The sequence below is a fragment of the Mastomys coucha genome, unplaced genomic scaffold (genome assembly GCF_008632895.1).
Source record: "Mastomys coucha isolate ucsf_1 unplaced genomic scaffold, UCSF_Mcou_1 pScaffold12, whole genome shotgun sequence".
In the NCBI taxonomy this organism is placed as follows: Eukaryota; Metazoa; Chordata; class Mammalia; order Rodentia; family Muridae; genus Mastomys; species Mastomys coucha.
Window position 1 is genome coordinate 20,083,113 of NW_022196894.1, and position 19,956 is coordinate 20,103,068.

Genomic DNA, 19,956 nt, shown 5'->3' on the forward strand with positions numbered 1-19,956 from the left:
CTTCGAAGTGAGTTAGCGGCAGCGTGTCCTCCTCATTGAGGGGGCATTCCGATTCTGCCTTCAGGAACGGGCGCTGATTGTCCGGGAAGGCCATGGAGAAAAGTGCATCCGGGTCACAGACAAACTTGTAGACGTACCGTTCCCCAGCCACCTGCGTGAGAACACATATCATACAAGACTTAGCTGGAGCAAGGCATTGGGGGCTCCAGTGAAGAAAATGAGAACTTGGAAGATGCCAACCTCTCTCTGGGAGTCAAGCACCAAAGGGCTGATTGGTAGTTGATCATTCCAATCGCATTTTAGGGACCTATTCCCTGCCAAGGGTTTTGTTGACACCACAGCTCAGTATTTTAAAAGACAGCATTTGGATTTTTGAATTTCAAATGCATGCCGGGGTAAGGCTCCTTCGGCAGTAAGCCTTATTCTGCCTATACTGACAGTCTAGGCAGCCTGGTTGCCTTGGGGCTGGTGTGGAACTTAAGTCGCAATGCAGATGCCAGACCACATTTCCAGTGACCTCCAGGGTTTACGGTTTTCCCAGGATGAATGTGCTATTTCGAAGGGTTCAGAGCCCCCTTTTCTTTGCACGCACAGGATCATGTATGAATATGTATGTGCATATGTAGAGGCCCATGGCTGAGATCAAGAATCTTCCATCACAGTCTCACCTTTGAGGCAGGAACCCTTCTGTTAAACCTAGAACTTGCTGAAATAGTTTTAGGGATCAAATCACCTGACTTCCCAGGCTAGAATTACCTGGGTTCTAGGGATCTGAACTCTAGCCCTCTTGCCTGGAAGGAGCTTTAAACACTGAGCAATCCCCCAAGCTCCCAAATGAAGTATTTGATTAAGCCAGTCTCTGTGGAACTTCAGTCCGCCCCAGACTCCGCCACACCATCACTTCAGTGCATGGGTCTGTTGAACTGGAACTCACTATGTAGCTCAGGTTAGCCTTGAACTTAAAATCCTCAAGCCTCAATGGCCTGAACCATCCCCAACTCAGCCTATGGACTTTCCTGAGTATGCAGTTTTTTTCCCCCAAAGAATTGTGCAATACAAAGCCTCCTGAACGAAGGCAGTTAGTGGAGTGAGACAGGATGGCTTGGCACCAATCCAAGGGTGGCATGGCATCCAGCACTGATGTCATCACTAGTTCTTAACTCTATTCCACTCAGGGACTCAGGACTGCAAACCACCTTTGACACGATAGGCTATTTTCCCTTTTAGCCATCTCATTCAGCCACGGTCACAATAAAGCAATGGGTACCACATTAGTATTACTTGGCCATTTTCAGATGTATTACCCTGAGATTACAACTGAGGACTGCATTTGCTCTGTGAGGAATAGAAGAGGGCACAAGACCAACAGGCTACCAAAGAAGAATGTTAAGATCTGAACCCACGATAGCCATAATTCTGGGTTTTCCTATGCTCAGAAATCGAGTCAGCACAAGTGACAGCCCTTTCTCCTTAGTCCTGAGCCTCTATGCCTTGAACTGCATTTTTTCATATTTGCCCTGATCTAGGAGCAACACAGGGACGATGACACTTGTAGAGGTTTGGATGAGAAATGCGCCAATAATCTCAGAGCATTTGAACATGGAAGTGTGCAGTTAATGGCAGCAATTGTGTAGGCTTAGGAGATGTGGCCTTGTGAGGGAGTACACATCTGGGGAAGGGCCTTGAGGCTTCAACGCCTCATGCCAGTTCCCGTTTAACTGTCTCAGCTTCCTGCTTATGGTTCAAGATGGGAGTTCTCAGCATCCATTCCTGTCATTTCCTGCCACCATGGACTCTTTATTTTTTTTCTTTTTTCGAGACAGGGTTTCTCTGTGTAGCCCTGGCTGTCCTGGAACTCACTCTGTAGACCAGGCTGGCCTCGAACTCAGAAATCCGCCTGTCTCTGCCTCCCAAGTGCTGGGATTAAAGGCATGCACCACCACTGTCTGGCTCCACCATGAACTCTTAAACCCTCCAGAACCATATGCCCAAATGGATACTTCCTTTTATATAGTGCCTCGGTCACAGTGTTTTAATCAGTGCAATAGAAACACAGCTGATAATACACTCCTTCCTGCGTTTGAGATTTGATCTGAGGCTATTAAGTGGATTGGAGAGAAAATGGGAATGAATGCTAATGGATATAGGGTTTGTTTTGTTTTGTTTTTTGTTGTTTTTTTTTTTTTTGGCGGGGTTGGGGGGGGACTGATGGTGGTGAATAAAACACCTTAAAATTAACTAAAGTCTAGCAAATCCTCCCAAAAAATTTGATAATCTTCAAAATATTAAATGCTTCTTGCCCCAAGCATTCTGGGGAAACACAACCTGTGCACATGGGCTCCCCCACCGTGTAAATGCTAGAGTCTGGGGAAACGTATATATGTGGTATTTAAGAAAAGTACGTTCAGACCCATCTTCCACGTATCAATGGATTTTGAAGGTTGACATCCCTTAACCCCTTACTCCATAAGGACTCTACAGTGGCTTTTTCAAAAATATACTTTATTTTCTATTTTGCAAAGAAAAACCTCTTACTGAATGACGTGGTTACTATTTGACTGTATAGGTTTAAAAGAGAAACATATTTTCTTATTCTTCTAACCTGTTGAGATGGTGTCCCACTGAATGATAGGTGTAGATGCTGGGCCCTAAATGTTTTAACAACTAAAAGTTTCAAGCTGTATGGAATAGAGATTGTAAGTTGATTCCTTCATGTCTTCCTTTACACACACAACAAAAGCTGACCTAGGTCTTTGGGTCTTTTGTTAACTGGAGGCAGCTTAAAAAAAGCAGAAGCCAATTTCCTGTGTTTTCCATAGCAGCTTCTGTCAGCATGTACTCAACAACATTAAAAGCACTTTTTTAAAAAAATAAAGTTTTTTTGTCAATAAATACATGTGTGAGCCTGAGTGTCTGTATATGTACCATGGGTGTACAGTGTATGCAGAGGCCAGAGGATGGCATCAGAGATCTCCAGAGCTGGAGTTACAGAAGGCTGTGAGCTGCCTGATGTGGATGATGAGATCTGAAGTCAGGTCTCGGGAGAGGCCAGTGCTCTCAAATGTTGAGCCAGTCACCTCTTCAGTCCTACAGGTACTTTAAATATCCACGTGCTGCCTTTTTATTTCAAGTTTTAGGAGACGGGAGCTTATGTAGCATGGCTGGCCTAGAATGTGATATATAGGGAGTCAGGCCTTGACTCCCTGACGCTCTGTTTCTAACCTTCTCAGGGCTGGCACTATAGGTGTGCCACTCTGGCTTGTGATCCTTCTCTTTGTTGTATTTTCCAGGTTCTTTCCTACCACAGATTTACTTATGAGACTCAAGTTTTCTCCTAGCAATTGTAAATGACCTTATTATAGAGGTTAGGAACATGCTCCTTGAAAAAGGCAGGGCATTCGAGGCCTCTGTGGGTGCTTACCTTCTGCATGATGCCTTTCTCATAGTAATAGCGGAGAGAGCGGCTCAGCTTGTCATAGTTCATGGCTGGCCGATTCTTCTGAATACCCCAGCGACGGGCAACCTAGAGGGACAAGACAGCCAAGATCCAAACAAGTTCCCGGGATATTTTGTAATTCAACAGCTCTCACTAATGATCAGTCTCTCTAACTTGGAAAGGAAAGCGTTTAATTTTTTCAAGATCAAATATTAAGTAAAGGTGATGATTCGGCCACAGTTCCTAGGAGGTGAGACCTGGGGTAGTAGACTTGTAACACTGTGAGACGTGAGGACTTAGTTGGCATCCCAGAGGATACAGGCTCTCTACTATTTCTCCATTTATGAATTATTGACCAATACTCACAGACCATTAACATACTGCCATTAAGTGCTATGGTTTCTGTAGCAGTCAATAAGGAATAATTAGAATGGTCATTCCTGAAACATTATGAACATGCTAGTGAGCTGCTAATGGGCCTGCAGAGCAGAAGTTCAATTCTAATAAGATTGGAGAGGGGCTGGGAGATGCTTACTGATTGCAGCTCGAGGACTAAGGGGGATTCAGACCATTATAGCTACTGTCATCCAGCTCTTGGCTCCCAACAGACCCGCAGAATGGACAGTAAAGCACACAGCACCATTATCCATTTAATGAAAAATTAACAGGGCTTCTCGCACAGTTCTAAAGTGCATTATAGCAACCTGGTCCACTTGAGGTGCAGGGATGAGGAGATGTAATTGGAGCTTTGGGCAAAAGGCACTGTAGTAGGGAGATTTCTTACTAGAGTCTACTACTAGATTACTGGGGCAGCCGATCACATTCTGTTCCTAGCATGTTAAACGTTCGTGCTCCTGCTTGAGAGTCGCTGATTGCCAGGGTGGATCCACTGTGGAAATGTAAGTTGTCTGAGATCTTCATTTTAATCACTTTTAGAAACTTTGGCTGGGCATAGTCATGCATGCCTTTAAGCCAAGCACTCAAGAGGCAGGTGAATTTCCTGAGTCTCAGGCCAGCCTGATCTTCAGAGAGTTCCAGGACAGCCATGGCTACACAACACAGAGAAACCCTGTCTCAAAAACCAAACCAACAGAAAACCCAAATCAAAACAAACAACCCCCCCACAAAACAAACAAAGAAATAAAACAACAAAACCAACCACACTTCAAAAAAGCCAACCGTAACCACATCCTTTTGAGATTTTTCTACATTTTGTGTTATCTAGAGACAAGATCTCTCTATGCAGCCAAGGCTTGCTTCATACTTGCAGTCTTCCCACCTCTGCTTTCCAGGTGTTTGATCATAGGCATGCACCATCAACCCCAACACGCTCTTTTGAGAGGCATGCATGCACACACATGCACATGCACACTGCCAAAGAAAAAGCCAAAGGTCAAATGTGGAGGTATGTGGAAAGACAACAGTAGTCTCCATCAAGTATTTGAGTGCAGTGACAGAAACTCCTTCTGATTTCAGGACTCTGGAAAGACCTCTAGCAAATACAAGAGACAATCTGAGATGGAAGAACTCATCTGGCTTCATTATGCAAGAGCAACCCACCAGCCAGGTTTCTACTTTGCCCATTATACAATTTTAATTTCCACTTTTTTTTTTAGTGTGTCTCAGATAACCACAAATCTTGGGTCTCCCGAAGTTTCATCTTTCATCAATTCAAGTCTATCTTCAAGAAAGGCCCAAAAGGCAAAACCTTGCAAAAACAAAATCCTCATTAGAGGTCATTTTTATTTGAGACAGGATCTTTAGTTGTGTAGTTGTAGCGGTAGCTGGCCTGGAACATGCTATGTAGCCCAGGCTGGTTTCAGGTAGCCCAGTCTTAGCTTGTGGGGTGTTGAGATTAAAGGTGTGTGCCAATGTGCCTCTTGAAGGTAAATAGTTTTTTTTTGCGGGGGGAGGGGGCGTTTTGAGACAGGGTTTCTCTGTGCGGCCCTGGCTGTCCTGGAACTCACTCTGTAGACCAGGCCTGACTCAAACTCAGAAATCCACCTGCTTCTGCCTCCCAAATGCTAGGATAAAAGACGTGTACCACCATTCCCCCGTGGAAGGTAAATATTTTAAATCAATGGAAATAAATTGCTAAGAGAAGAGAAACCTACTAAGTCAACCATACTCTGAAACTCACTGCCAACTTGTCTGCCCCAAGCGATAGGGAACGACACAGCAGCTGGCAGTCCCTTTACCCTACTCCGTAGTAGAAAACAATTTTTGCCTAGTCTTCAGCTTGAGTGGTAATCTCTCTGCTGTCAACGTATGCAATAGCTTATTGGAGAGGTTCTGTGTATGTGCAGATCTCAAAGCTGCTCTGGTAGCCATGGTTACTGACTCATCCACCAGGCCAGTGCCCTATGATTCAGCGGCCTCACCACAGCGTTCCCTCTATAGCGATGGGTGATGAGCTGGAGACTCAGGCAGTCCCTATTTGGTGGTAGGAGGAGCCGGCGAGAGCACATTGCCAGCTCACTCCTTTCTGCTTCCTAAGTTAGAAAATGTACATTTTGGAAGCTGAGGCCAGAGGGGGAAGGGGATGAGGGACAGGGGACTCACCTATTCATCTTCAAAGAGCAAGCAAGCAGTCACAGAACAAGGAGAGGCTCTTTCTAGCAACCCCAGCCTTTAAAACCTCCCACAGCAGCACTGATCTGCTACACGTTCAACACACAACCCTACCCCCCCCCCAAATATTCATATTGATGCAGATTCACAGTTAAAATGGCTCCAGATTAAAGCCGAGTCAGTCATAATTGAGAGGGTGCTAAGCTGGATGACTATCAAAAGACATTTGATTAGGGGGCCTGCCAAAATGCAGTTCTAAAACCACAATTTCCATGCACAGTGTAATGGATATTATGGATAATTACCCAGAGTGCACTACTCAGCCACACAGCTGCCTACAATTACATCCCGAACAGCTTCCTCCTCTGCTTCACCCTTCAAGCTCCCCCATAACAACTTCTTACAGCTTTTCCCCAGGAGCTGGTGGTATCTTCCTGACATTAACAAGGACAGGGTCCTCACAGTTATACAAAGAGCAAAAGAACATGCACACATTGCACAGGTCAAGACTAAGTGCTCCAAAGACTGCAAAGAGCCCTGTATGAAGCTTAAAAATGAATCTCAGGGTACAGAGAAAAAAGCAACTGCTAAAGAAACAAGGCCGAGGGTGGGGGGGTGAGGACGAGTGGGCAGAGGTACCAGGAGGCATCTCCTGGAGCATGATAGAGAGAATTCATTCCTGTGGGTTGCAGCACATGCAGACTTACTGAACTACCCCCACAATAAAAATGTAATAGTGATGATGGTGATGATGATAACAATAATAATGCTACTCAATCAACAGAGAGGCCCAGGGCCATCATAGGCTTCCCACACGTGACTTGAAACCGCTTGGTATTTATGAGCATTCTGGGTTAATAGTAGCTCCTTCATTAAGTAAGAAACAGGAGCCCTCTGCCATATGTTCAGCCTTTTCCTTACTGCTGGCAGGAGAGTGGAAGATTCAATAACAGCCTTACAGAGGCTCATAACCAGGTTTACCTGCAGCTGGACAGCCTGCGCTCAGGCCTGAGGCAGTGGCAATAAAGTCATAAAAGCTCCTGTTTGTGGAATGAGATGAATCAATAAGGGCTGCCCACAAGACAGGCTTACTTTCCTTTTGAAAAGCCTCAGTGAGTCTATCCTATCACTGAGCCTCACATAAGCCATGCCATGTTATTAGGAAGCCAGTGAGGGAAGAATGGGCTTATGTGGGGGGCAGTAGCCTTCCACATGACAGGAAGCTGAGCCTCTGTCTCCACACAACTGAGCCCAATCAGAGGCTGTCTGCACTACACGTTGACAGCATTTCTGTAAGTAAACAGGCAACAGGGAATAGCATTTTTGTATGTGCACGCGAGTGTGCGTGTGGTGTTATATTCATATGGAGGCCAGAGAGCCCAGCTGGGTATCTTCCTTGGCTGTTCTCTACTTTATTCTTTGAAATCAGCCCTCACTCTAAACCAGGCACTCATCCATTTGATTAGGCTGGACAGCCAATGAACTCCAGGGATCTGCCTGTCTTGACTCCCTGACTGTTGGCATCACAGATCTGGGTGTTGGAGATAAGCGCTGGAGCCTTCATTCTTATTGTGGCTAGCATTTTACTGAGCCTTCCCCTGCTCCCCACTCTCATAACTGTATGTTTTATACCACTTTAAATGAAGCCTGGGATGTTGAACCAGTGCAAGGTCATCCTCCACACCCCCTACCCCTCCTATCAACTTTCAGGCCATGTCCTTCTTCCAAACAGAGTGTCAGGGTGTCAGCTCCCACTGCTAGCTCTGCAGTCCTTAATGGAATGATTCAAGAGTGCTGCTCTCATCTTTTATTGTACCCAACTCCGGGGATAGCGGTTGTCTGACCAACTCTTTTAAAAGAAGGATACGTTAGCCAGTGAGAGTGTGGATGTGTGTGTATCTTTTCTATCTTTAACTTTTTAAACTCTAAGCCAAACAGAAATTGAAATTACTCCCTTTGAAATGGGTTACACTAGTACCCTGCTTAAGTGCTCTATGCTGTCTGTGTTCAGGATGAGGACCTACAGTGGCATCTTCTTCACTGACAACAAGGAAGTAGTTCAGTCTTAGGGCTTTCTGTTAATAGCTCCTGGGCAAAAAAGATGGCAACAAAGTTTCTTTTTCTATTAAACAATCGAAGTTTGTGCCCTTCCTTTAACCACTGGTGTGCTGTCTAGTTTTATGTCAACTTTACACCAGTTAGTCATGGAAGAGGAGAGATGGAGAAAATGCCACCACAAAAACCGGGCTGCAGGAAGCTTGCCGAGCAGTGGCTCTCAACCTTGAGTATGTCCCTTCCACAGGGGTTGCCAAAGACCATCAGCATATCGGACAGTGACATTACAATTCGTAGGAATAACAAAATCATAGTTATGAAGTAGCATTAAAAACTAATTTTATGGCCAGGGGTCACCACACAGGAGGTACTGTATTAGGGGGTTACAGCATTTAGAAGGTTGAGGACCACTGCTGTATAGCACTTTCTTAATTAGCGTGAGAGGGCCCATTCATTGGTTGGATGGGGATTCCCCTTGGCTTTTATAGGTAGGCTGAGCAAGTTAGGGGGAGCAAGCCAGTAAGCAACACTTCTTCATGGCTTCTGTGTCAGCTCCTGCCTCCAGGTTCCTGCCCAGACTTCCTCGGATGATGAACAATGATATGAAGAATAAACGGAAAAAAAAGCAACCCACTATCCTTTGATCACGGTGCTTTACCACAGCAACGCAGAATAGTAACCCTCACTAAACCAACCAGGATCCTACAAAACAGACTTTTTTTGAAAAAAGCATCTATATTCTGGAGAGATGGCTAGAAAGATGGTTCAGCAGTTAAGAGCTCTCTGCTCTTGCAGAAGACCTATGTGAGATTCCCAGCACCCACATAGTAAAACCACCACCCGTAACTCCAAGGGATCCAGTGCCTTTTCCTGGCTTCTTCGGACACTGTACACACGCGCGCGCGCGCGCACACACACACACACACACACACACACACACACACACATATGCACACACACACACACATGGCATACCAACATACAGCCAGGTGCACACGCACAAACACACAAAACAGATACTTTAAAATTTTTAGGTTTCTAAGACTTATTGGAAATTTTATTTCTCTAAGGTAGAGGCATTTGAATTATGTAGTAAGGTTGGTAAGATGGCTCAGCGGGTCAAGGAGCTTGCTCACACTACCAATCTGGGCCACTTGAGTTTGAGACCCACATACAGGAGAGAACTGATCTCCACAAGTGGTCCTCCGACTTTCATCATGCGCACACCATGAGTTTACTTCACGGGCATGCAAACACACATTAAATAAAGTAATGTTAAAAAAAGAAAAGAAATACACAGTAATGTAAGTGCCATTACTGAACTGCCACGGTGTGTTTAGACAGCCTCAGCTACGAGCTGAAGCAGAGCAGGGCTGAGAACAAGGCTAAGTCTGTTACAGAAGCTGCGGTTTCAAAACTTTGAGAGGAAGAACACACCTTGTATCAGTGAGCCAGTTCACAGCTTCAACCCTCATCTCCCCGCCCAGGACTGTCCAATACTTGCAATGTTTTCTACAATGGAGAACTCTGCCTGTTTGTTTAGCAGCATGCACTGACAGGAAGAGTGAGCCATACCCAGTGCTTGCTCTCTTTGCAGCACACCAGGGCTAGAGCTGTGCGAGCTCTCCATCTCTGTCTCCTGCTGATGTGCCCGCCGCTTGCTGCCCTGCCTCCCCACCATGACAGACTCTTACCACTCTGACACTGTAAGCCCCACTACATTATCCACAGGAAAGTAACAAGAGACATCCCGACTCACCTCTTCTGGTTCTATGAGCTTAAATTCCATGCCTCGGCCAGTCCAGGCGATGAAGTGGGCATTGGCTGGGTCATCCAGAAGGGTGACGAGGAACTGCCACAGCTGCAGAGAGCCTCGCCGTTGATAAGGGGGCCCCTCTCGATACATGGTGGGCTCCTGCTTGACTTTGCCTGTGTGGGACACAGGGTATGCATGCAATTATTTAGGCTGAAGTGTCTCAGAGATTTGCAGGGGAAGCAGTGGCTACTGCTGACTGAGGCATTGAACGTGGTAGGACTGACTGAGGTGCTCTGACATCACCAACCCTCACTTAGCTCACTGGATGGGCATCTTACCTTCAAGCCTTTCGGGCACCACACAAGTGTCATCAAAGTATAGCCTGGGGTCCTTTTCGTATGGGAATCCTGAAAAAGAGTTTAAAGAGAAAGACCATACTGCTTAACAGATGCTGTGCTATACTGTACTAAAAACTAAGGACAGTAGTAGCATTCTTTAATTTAAATAAAAAACAACAACTTTTTATTATTGTTCTGTGTGCACAATGAGTCTGGAAGTCAGAGGATAGCTCTCTGGGGTCAGTTCTCTTTTCCCTTTCACAGGGGTTCAGGAGACTCGAACTCAGGATGTAAGGCATATGTCACAGGTGTTTTTTTTTTTTTTAACCTGTAGAGCCCTCTCACTGGCCCAGACTCTTTCATTTTTGGTTCCATAGTCCTACTGTTGTAGGTTGAATTTTCGGAGACTTCCAAAGGACTCACGTACTTGAGTTCTGAAGTCACTATCTTGGCCTTGGTGAGGGCAGAATCAGTTGTTGCTAAAAGGGCTCCGGCAGAAGGAGCCACTGAGTCACACAGTAGGCTCCCTCACATCTTATGCAGTTTGCAGGGGCCAGTGTCTGCTCTGGTCAGCCTAGCTTGCTAGCTTTGTTCCGTTTGTGTAGAGTGCTGGCCTTTTCCTCTCCGCTAATATTAACTCAACCTTCCTCACAGACCCGTCCAAGCTTTCCACGCTCCATGGGCTATGACGGAAACACAGAAGGAGAAGAAAACGGGCAAAGACACAGGTCCACAGAAGATTGTTAAGAGCAGCACACACCAAACAAATTGGAGCACTGTCCCCAGACACAGCGGAAAGAATCAAACAAAGCCTTACTCTGGGAGAGTGAAGGGGTCAGAAAGTGGGAACTGAGTGAGGTTGGGCAGTGGTGGTGCACGCCTTTAATCCCAGTACTGGGGAACCAGAGGCAGGTGGATCTCTGAGTTTGAGGCCAGCCTGGTCTACAAAGCAAGTTCCAGGACAGCCAGGGATACACAGATTCACACTGTCTATAAAACCAAAGTAGGGGAGAGAGGGAAAGAGAAAAGAAAAAGTGGGAACTGAATGGTCCAAGACACATAAAAACTAAATGTCTAAAGCACAAGATAAACAGGCTAGGGAAAGGATGGCCACACATCTGCCCCATACGAGCTGCAGGCAGGTGTGACTCTGGGCTATCAGGTGGTCAGCCTTCCACTCAACAGTTCATGCCCAAGGCAGCCAACAGCTCCCTGATGGGGGTTGTGATAGCTCTCCCTGCCGCAGAGCTATCACACCGGGTGTACTGTCCTTCATCCCTGGGCTCTCTTCTCTGGCTTAGTCCCTGGTTGAGTCACCTGGCTAATGAGTACTGTCAGTGTGTGTGCTGGATATGCAGAGGGGACAGGGGGACTCTCAGTGACATGATGTGATTCTTCTCTTGCTAGCCTGGCACCATCTCAATGTGCTGGGGCCTTGAAAACTCGGTGCAACGGAGGAGGCAGACTCTTTTGATGTCATTTGTCTTTCTGTCTTTAGTCCCGGGCATGGCTTTTCCTGTTTAAATTAACTATAGCATATATGGGCTGGAGAAATGGCTCAGTTGTTAAGAGCACTGGCAACTGTACCAGAGGACCCAGGGGTGATTCCCAGCCCCCACGTGATGGCTCAGCAATTGTCTGTAACTCTAATTCCTGGGGAATCCACTGTGCTCTTCTGGCTTTTGCTTGCACTGTGTGCACACAGCCATACATGGCAGGCAAAGCACCCAGACACACGTACACACAATTTAAGAGGTATATTTATTTAATCGACGCTTTTTTTTTTATGGAGTCCAGTAAATATTTAGTGCCAGTGTGGAGAGGACCTTGTTCCTATGAGTGGACATCTTAACTTAAAGAAGGAAACAGATAACAAAACAACAAATGACAGTTTAGCACCGGGATTAAAGAGCGCAGGCTCTAGAGCCAGATAGGTTGAGCCCAATTAATTGTGTGATTTTGAACAAATGAATCCCACAGTGTTCAGCTTTCCTCACTGGTACTGTTGTAAGGATTTAACAAGTTACTGTGCACTCTATTCTACTGATCCGCAGCTCCCTCCTTACCACAGAGTGTAAGAATGGCTTTTGGTACAAGTGTGTAATAAATAACACTTAAAGAAAAACAAACAGTTGTAGATTGTGAGCAAGCGGCCTTAAAGCAGCTGAGTGCAGTCCCCAGCACTCCACAGGCAGAGGCAGGCAGAGCTCTGAGTTCCAGGTAGCCTCCTCTAAAAAGGAGCAGTAATAGTGAGACCCAGCCTCAAAAACAAGCAAATAAACAACCCCCAATGAATCTGAGAACTGAAATCTTCTCAAGGATAAGGGTCACCACACCCTAGGCATCTTAGCGGTCTCTCAACACCTTGCATACAATAAGCGTTCAATTAGCATCTGAGAGGCAAAGAAGGTTGACATCTTTTTTTTTTTCCTTTTAAGACAGGGTCTCACATAGCATGGGCCACCCTGAACTCGCCATATACTTGAGGAGGATCTTAAAACACCCCATCTTCCTGCCCTCCCCTCCCAAGTGCCAGCACCATATAGGTGTGCGCACAACACCTGGCAAACTGACTTTTATGGCAACACAGTGCCCTTCACATTATCAGCAAGACTTAATTCCTTCTGCGTCACGCACTGTAGCCTGAGCTGCCAGGAGGTGATCTATTTCCCACCTTCCATATGGGTTTTGATATCCCAGTACTGTTCTAAATGGTCTTGTTATAAAGTCATTGTAAGTGAACTGCTTTAAAGTTTACACACCTGTCAACTGTGCCATGAAAACTTTCAGAGTCCCCCCACCCCAAAGTAAAGATAATTCAGCCATAACCAAACAAGACTAGATTAAATTCTTGTTTTGGTTTTCAAAGGATTATAAGGAACACCATTTGGGGACAAATTGTGGTTTCTAGTTATTGCCGTCCTCTACAACACCTGGAAGATGTTTCTGGTAATCAGTCAGTTGAGTTTGCATCAACAGTTACTTCTGTTGTGGCCACACACTATCTGATTGCTCAAATAAAGGTGTAGGAAGGAAGAGCAAAGTGAAACGCAGAGACTCAAAATGTCACACAAGGATCCCAGGTGAGGACCCGAGGCAGGGATGGCTATCTGAGCAATCAGAGATGCCAATCAGAAACGCTTGTTTTGATAACTGTTTCCTGGGCATCTGTGGTTTAAGACTGTAAAGGAAGGAGAGAGAAACCAGGCCAAGATAATTTAGAGCAGTTTAAAACACTGGCTTCTTTGAAATTTACTTTTTCAGTGTGTGCGGTCAACTGGGCAAAGGAATAGGTTGGAGGACGGAGGTGGCTTCACAAGATGGTCTCTGTGTAGTAAGCAACCCCAAATCTTACTAAAAATATTTCCCTTAAGAGCATGCTCTTTGCTAAATGTTGTAATTATACAAAATGCTTGCTCCCTCCTCGTGTGCCTGCTGCAGACAGACATCATCAACTGCCTCTACAGAGACAGCGAGGAATCTGGAAGCAGCCCTGCACAGCTGTGTCTACACAGCCAGCAGTCCAGTAGACAGCCCGCTTGCTCACGTCTGGACACTCTCTGAGAATATCACAGGGCACACAATGGGGTAAGCGGCACTGGTCTTAGGCAGCTGGGGGAAGCTGCCTACCCAAGAAAGCCCTCTGGACAAGTAGTCACTCACATGTAGGGAACAACCAACGCTTCTTAAGTATCTAAAACTCGGCAGTCAGGTGCTCTCAGCCCCAGGCACTCTGAATTTGGGACTCTAGCCACTTCTGGCAGTGGCTCTCAACCTGTGGGGCCTGACCTTTCAGAGGTCATTCACAGGGGTCACCCGAGGTCATCATGAAGCAGATATTTACATTATGAATCCTAACAGTAGCAAAACCACAGTTACGAAGTAGCAACAAAGATAATTTTATGGCTGGGGATCACCATAACGTGAGGACGTGTAGTAAAAGCATTAGGAAGGTTGGGAACCTCTGTCTTAGGAGGAAGTCTCAGCATCACAACGTTAAGAAGGTCCCTCAGCGAGTCCAAGTACAGCTGAGGTTGAGGGTCATTTTCAAACTTGAAAACTTGAGACTTCTGGACTCCACGTTGGAGCTTTAAGATGTCTATCCAGGTTCCAAGAGAAGTCTGTGCCGCTGGTTTGGGGGAGTCAGACTGATGGTAAGACACTGATGTGGACAGATATGTTTGTCAGAAAGCAAAACCTTTCTGGGGCTACACCTCAATGTTTGGAAAGGATGTCCTGACTCTACCACACTGCCTGGCAGAGAGCCTACCTCTCAAGGCCTTTCAGATCACAAACATCCTCTGAGACCCCCAAAGGCTCCTGCACATCAAATAGACAGATAGCTTTGCCAACATCTTCCATTCACGTAGAGGCTGTGTGTTCTGCAAATGGTCTCTGCAGTTCGGCCAGCACCACTCTCCTCCTCCCACACCATGTGAATCCTCATGATCAAACTCACAAGGGCAGCCCTGGCAGCACCTTTAACTTCTAAGCCATCCTGCTAACTCTTACTCTGTTTTTCACAGGGTGTGATATATCCCAGGCTAGGCTTAAGTCATTAATGGCCTTGAACCCCTGATCATCCTGCCTCCACCTCCTGAGCGCCTAAGGTTATAGGCACTTGGCCTCAGTGGCTGGTTATGTGCTCTGATGAGAGGCTATCCCAGGGCTTCCTGGCAGGCAGGCAAGCAGGAAGGCACTCACTCTACCCCAGCCCAGCACTGCGACTGTTTTAAATTACTCTTAGTCCAATTAGGTTAGTGTTAGGAAGGATAAGGTCACAGGTCCAACTGTGCCCACTGCTCTTGCTCCTAATTTTGAGTACCTCAGATGTTTGACTCTGAAAGAACTGTTAGTAAGAACCTGCACAGGTAGCATATGACACTCATCTTTCGTGTATAAGATTACACTGTATGCAACCGTAGGGGCGCACGTGAAGGCCAGAGGGTCATTGTCAGGCATTTCCTACCACCCTCACCTTAGTTTTTGAGACAGTGTTCACTAACTGGATGGACTTAGCAAAGTCCCAGGATCTTCCTGCTTCCTTCCAGTGCTGGAATTATAGCTAACTTTTCACATGGTATAGGAATCTGAAGTCAGAAGCCCACTGAATAATACTGATATATAAATACTTTAACATATTATTATACTGAGCCTTCTCATCTATTCCTAAAACTTTTTTTGTGGTTCCCAACCTTCCTAATGCTGTGACCCTCAAGTCATACTGAACCCTAGCCATAATATTATTTCACTGCTACTTCATAACTGCAATCTTGCTCTTGTTAGGAGTCCTGATGTAAGTAACTGCTACGCAGGATTCTGCTATGTGGCACCCAAGGGGGTCACGATCCACAGGTTGAGAACTTCTGCCTTTTGTATACAATCAGCAAACATCAAGACATTAATTAATGCTTGTTGGCAGATCACTTTGTATTTTTTCCTCATAGCTGATCTTAGATTAGAAAACACTGTTGCATCCTGTACTGTTTTGTGAGCAGTTCACCTCTGTATAGCTTTACTGGACCTTCCTCACCTCTGTATAGCTTTACTGGACCTTCCTCACCTCTGTATAGCTTTACTGGACCTTCCTCACCTCTGTATAGCTTTACTGGACATTCCTATCTCCACCCATCCTTCACTAGACACCTCTCTGTCTTACTCTCCAGCGCCTTCCTCTCTGGCACTCTCAAGGCCAGGGATGAACTCCTGAGAGACTTCCCTCTCACTTTAAACCACCCATTACATAATCATTATTACAATGAAGTGCTACCCGCCCAGACTAAGTGAAAATCAGAAACTCAGCCATAATTTCTTTCCTAAAATGTCCCTGGACCCATGTAAATCTTCCTGACGTAAGCCCGAAGAACCAGTTTAGGCTGACGTAGCTAGAAGTTTAACAGCCAAGTTCCCCTTTTCTTCCTGTTGTCCTATGAACTCTGCAAAGTTAGGGTCACTGCCACTGAAAATGATGAGTGGATTTCTTAGTGCTTAAAAGTCTTGACTCAAAGCCCACATACAAAGTAACTCACTTAGCTCTTAGACACGCACTATGGAAAGTCTAACCACTGACCTTACAGCTCAGCTTAGAAATGGTAATCCTAAATTAAACACTCGTATTACCAGAAAATAAAAATAAAGAGAGGAAGGAGGAAATCCTTCCATGTGTGCTGTACCTTTAGCCCCAGTCCCCAGATAAAATCATTTTAAAAGGGCAAAGCAAGCTTCTTACCTTCATGGTTGCTGGAGAAATACCCGCCTCTCATGTAGGATGACTGGCAGTTAGGCACTTCTGAAAGGAAACACAGCATTCTTAGCAACGGTTCCTACATAAAACAGAGACGATGCTGGAAACAGCAGAGACCACACTGGCAGCCAAGGCCCTAAACCTCACTACTAAGGATGTGCTGCTTAGTTCTTGTCAACCCGAGACAAGTCTGAGTAACTTGGGAAGAGGGACCTTCCACTGAACAAGTTCTCTAGAAGACCAGTTGGTGGGCACACCTGGGGGGCACTTGATTGACTAATCATGGTAAGGGCTGGGGCCTGGCCTACTGTGGGAATGCCTAATGCAGGTGGTCCCAGAGTGTGCATGAAAGCAGGCTGAGTAAGCAAGTACGTGGCACTCCTACGTGGTCTCTGCAGCTTCTCTTGCTTTGGCATCCCTTGATGATGATGACCCATAACCCCTAAGCCAAAATACCCCAGTCCCACTCCCTACACCACCAAGTTGCTTTCAATGAGTGTTTTATTACAGCAACTAAGAATGAACCTAAGATAAAGGTCTTGTTCTGTGGAAATGGACCAAGCTAATAGACAATGATAAACACTACAAACCACCACCTGCATATAAGACCCTTCTCATCAGGAGGCACGGGGAAAAGAGATAAAGAAAGCTCTTACTCATCTTAGGATCAGTTATCAACACACTTGGTAGGCAAGCTGATGGTAACACAAGAAACTGACTGTCAAAAGGGCTTTCAGATGGGGAGGGGAAGAGCAATTGCGCCTTAGATCTTTCTCAATCTGCTCCTCTGGTCACTGATGGCCACATCTGCCTGGAGTGAGGGTATTTAAGGCCAGAGGGATTAGTGGAACTAAAGCTTTGCAGCCAGGATGACAACTGGCAGGGTGGGTACTGTAGTTTGGCAAGCATGTTTCATCACGTGGGATCTGTTATGCTGAAACTAACGTTCAAGCAATCTCTTCTTCAGGTCCCATGAGGGGAGAGTGGCCTGGGTGCACACTGGGAATGCTTCTGAGGTGAGCCTTAGTTGAATGTCTTTCTTCAAGTGAATAGGAGGAGATTAAAAATGGCTGGCCAAATTAAAATGTCAATGCCAGCGGGCTGAAGAGGGCTCAGTGGTTAACAGAACAAACATACTGCTCTTCCAGAAGACCTGGCTTCAGTCCCTAACACCCACACCAGCAGCTCACCTGTAGATCCAGTTCCAAGGTGACTGGGGCATTCACATACACATATACATAACTAAGCTAACAGTACATAATATATATTATGCATACTAAAGTCAATGCCAGTCCTAAAGAAAAAATATTGCCATCATGACTTCTGAGAAAGATGTTTTTCAAAGCCTTCAAAAAAGAATTCAGTGACATTTTATTTGTATAAACGATCAGCAGCCTCCATTGGTCTACCTTCTCAGATTTCCCAAAACTAGTTTCTATCCAAATGGTGGTGTTATCTCAAAAACAAGAGTAGGGGGCCAGGCGGTGGTGGTGCACGCCTTTAATCCCAGCACTTGGGAGGCAGAGGCAGAGGCAGGGCAAGCGAATTTCTGAGTTCGAGGCCAGCCTGGTCTACAGAGTGAGTTCCATGACAGCCAGGGCTATACAGAGAAACCCTGTCTCGAAAAAAAAACAAAAACAAAAAATAAAGAAAAAAAGAAACCCCACCAAAACAAGAGCAGGTTCTACACCCCACTTCACCCACAAGAGCCATTCAGCTCTGATTGCTCCAACCTTCCAAAGGGGCTTAAAGAAAAGTCTAGTGAATGGCAGGAAACCTACCAACCATGCTCAGGTCATTTTAGTCCTGACTATTAAAAAAAAAAAAAAAAAAGAGTGGAGACATTACAGCAAAGTTTCCAATCTCCAGCCCGCAAGCCCCGGGGCTGCTTTCCTCCAGGGGTCTGCGGCCCACAAGACACAGAGGAAGGAGATCCAACTGCTTCAACTTCTGAATATGCTGAAGCTCCTAGGCAAACAGCAGGAACTGTCACAGGCAGGTTACACATCTCCCTGTGTAGGCCAGCACCCTCGGCAGGACACAGCACCAGCACCAGCCCGATATAAGCAGTGCCTCAGAGAATCTGGGAGCACTCAGCACATTTATGGGTCAGCAGGTGCTTCTCAGAACGTTTCTTTCAATCACAGAACTGTGTCTGAGAGGTAACTGCTTTCCTTATGATCATAGTGCGTCTGCTGTATTGAAAACAAAGCCACAAAGCCGAAACACACAAATTGTGTTCCTTATGCCCAGTACACTTAAGGGTAGGGCACCAGCCAAATGTGAGCCCAGCAGGCTTCAGATTTGCCTCAGGTGTATTTTACACACTTCTGAATACCATTAACTAATTCATTAAGCTCTTTGAGGGTAGTTTATTTGGTTTTAGAAGTGCTGGGCATGAACACCGGGATATTGTGTTGCTACCACCTCATTCCTGAAGGCAATTCTTAGACAACAATTCCCCAGACCATCGCAGACAGCCGATTAACACTCCTCAGACAGCCAAATGAGAACATAGAGGTCAATGCAGCGAATTTATGCTAACCTGAGTCAGCACAGTAATCTCGAGGCTCTTGCTTGATTCCCATAGGTGACTGGAACCCATGTGCTGGGGGACCAGGCATCCCAGGGACCCCATGTTCATAGAGTGGGTCATGGTATTCCTGCTTGAATCCCTGAAGGGGTGGCGGAGCTGCGGGGACTATGGGCTCTGACATCTGCCGGTGGTAGCTGGGGCGATTATCTCCAGGAACTCCTGACTGAGGAGGGAAGGGATGGCTGGGCTCAGACAGCTGTCGCTGAAATCTGGAAGGAAAAAAAAATCGTATTGTTTAATACAAAATGAACACTCACTATGATTCAGCACTGGGGATTAGCCGCAACATCTGGTTTTTAAAAGATAAATTAATTTCTAAATGAAAAAAGTTGTTTATTATCAATGTGTGCTTGCACATGTCTGTGAGCACACACGCATCTAAGTGTGTACTTGTGCCACAGCTCACACGTGACAGTCCGAGGATAACTTTGTGGAGTCAGTTCTCTCTTCCATCTTTGACATAGGTTCTGGGCATTGAACTTAGGTCATGTTAGGCTCATACAACAAGTACCTTTAATGCTGAGCCATCTCACTGGCCCACGAACTGATTTTGAAAAGAACCAACGACTTACTTGGTCTTGGTACATTATCATAAAATGACCACAATTATAATATAAGAAATGAAAAGTTGATTGGTAGATCAAAGAAACTGAATAAAAGAAAAAAAAATCAAGAACAGTTAATACTTTTTTATTACCCATTAAAACATTTTAAATTTGTAGGGAAGGTTGGGTTCCATTTTATACTACATTCTAATGTAAATTTTGTTATGGCTGAAAGACTTCACACCGTGAAACAAATGTATATGAGAACTTACAAACAATTTCAGGGGTAGGAGAAGACATTTTTAAATTACCTTACTAAGAGCAGAAACCATCAAGATACACATGGACAGAAGCAAAGTGGATGGAAAACAGAATCTGCAATAACCAGAGAACACCGGAAGCAAAAATTTGAGTG

The 19,956-nt window shown here is 45.6% G+C and overlaps 1 protein-coding gene across 1 annotated transcript in view; it reads right to left on the minus strand.

The window, feature by feature from the left end:
* Etv5 (ETS variant transcription factor 5) overlaps positions 1-19,956 on the minus strand; it is a 63,470-nt gene that overhangs the window by 3,014 nt on the left and 40,500 nt on the right. The window contains exons 9-14 of the mRNA XM_031364593.1: positions 18,946-19,205; positions 16,386-16,445; positions 10,157-10,225; positions 9,822-9,991; positions 3,422-3,523; positions 6-151 (exon numbers count right to left, since the gene is read on the minus strand). Of these exons, the coding sequence (XP_031220453.1) occupies positions 6-151; positions 3,422-3,523; positions 9,822-9,991; positions 10,157-10,225; positions 16,386-16,445; positions 18,946-19,205 (807 nt within the window). The remainder of the gene's footprint in view (positions 1-5; positions 152-3,421; positions 3,524-9,821; positions 9,992-10,156; positions 10,226-16,385; positions 16,446-18,945; positions 19,206-19,956) is intronic.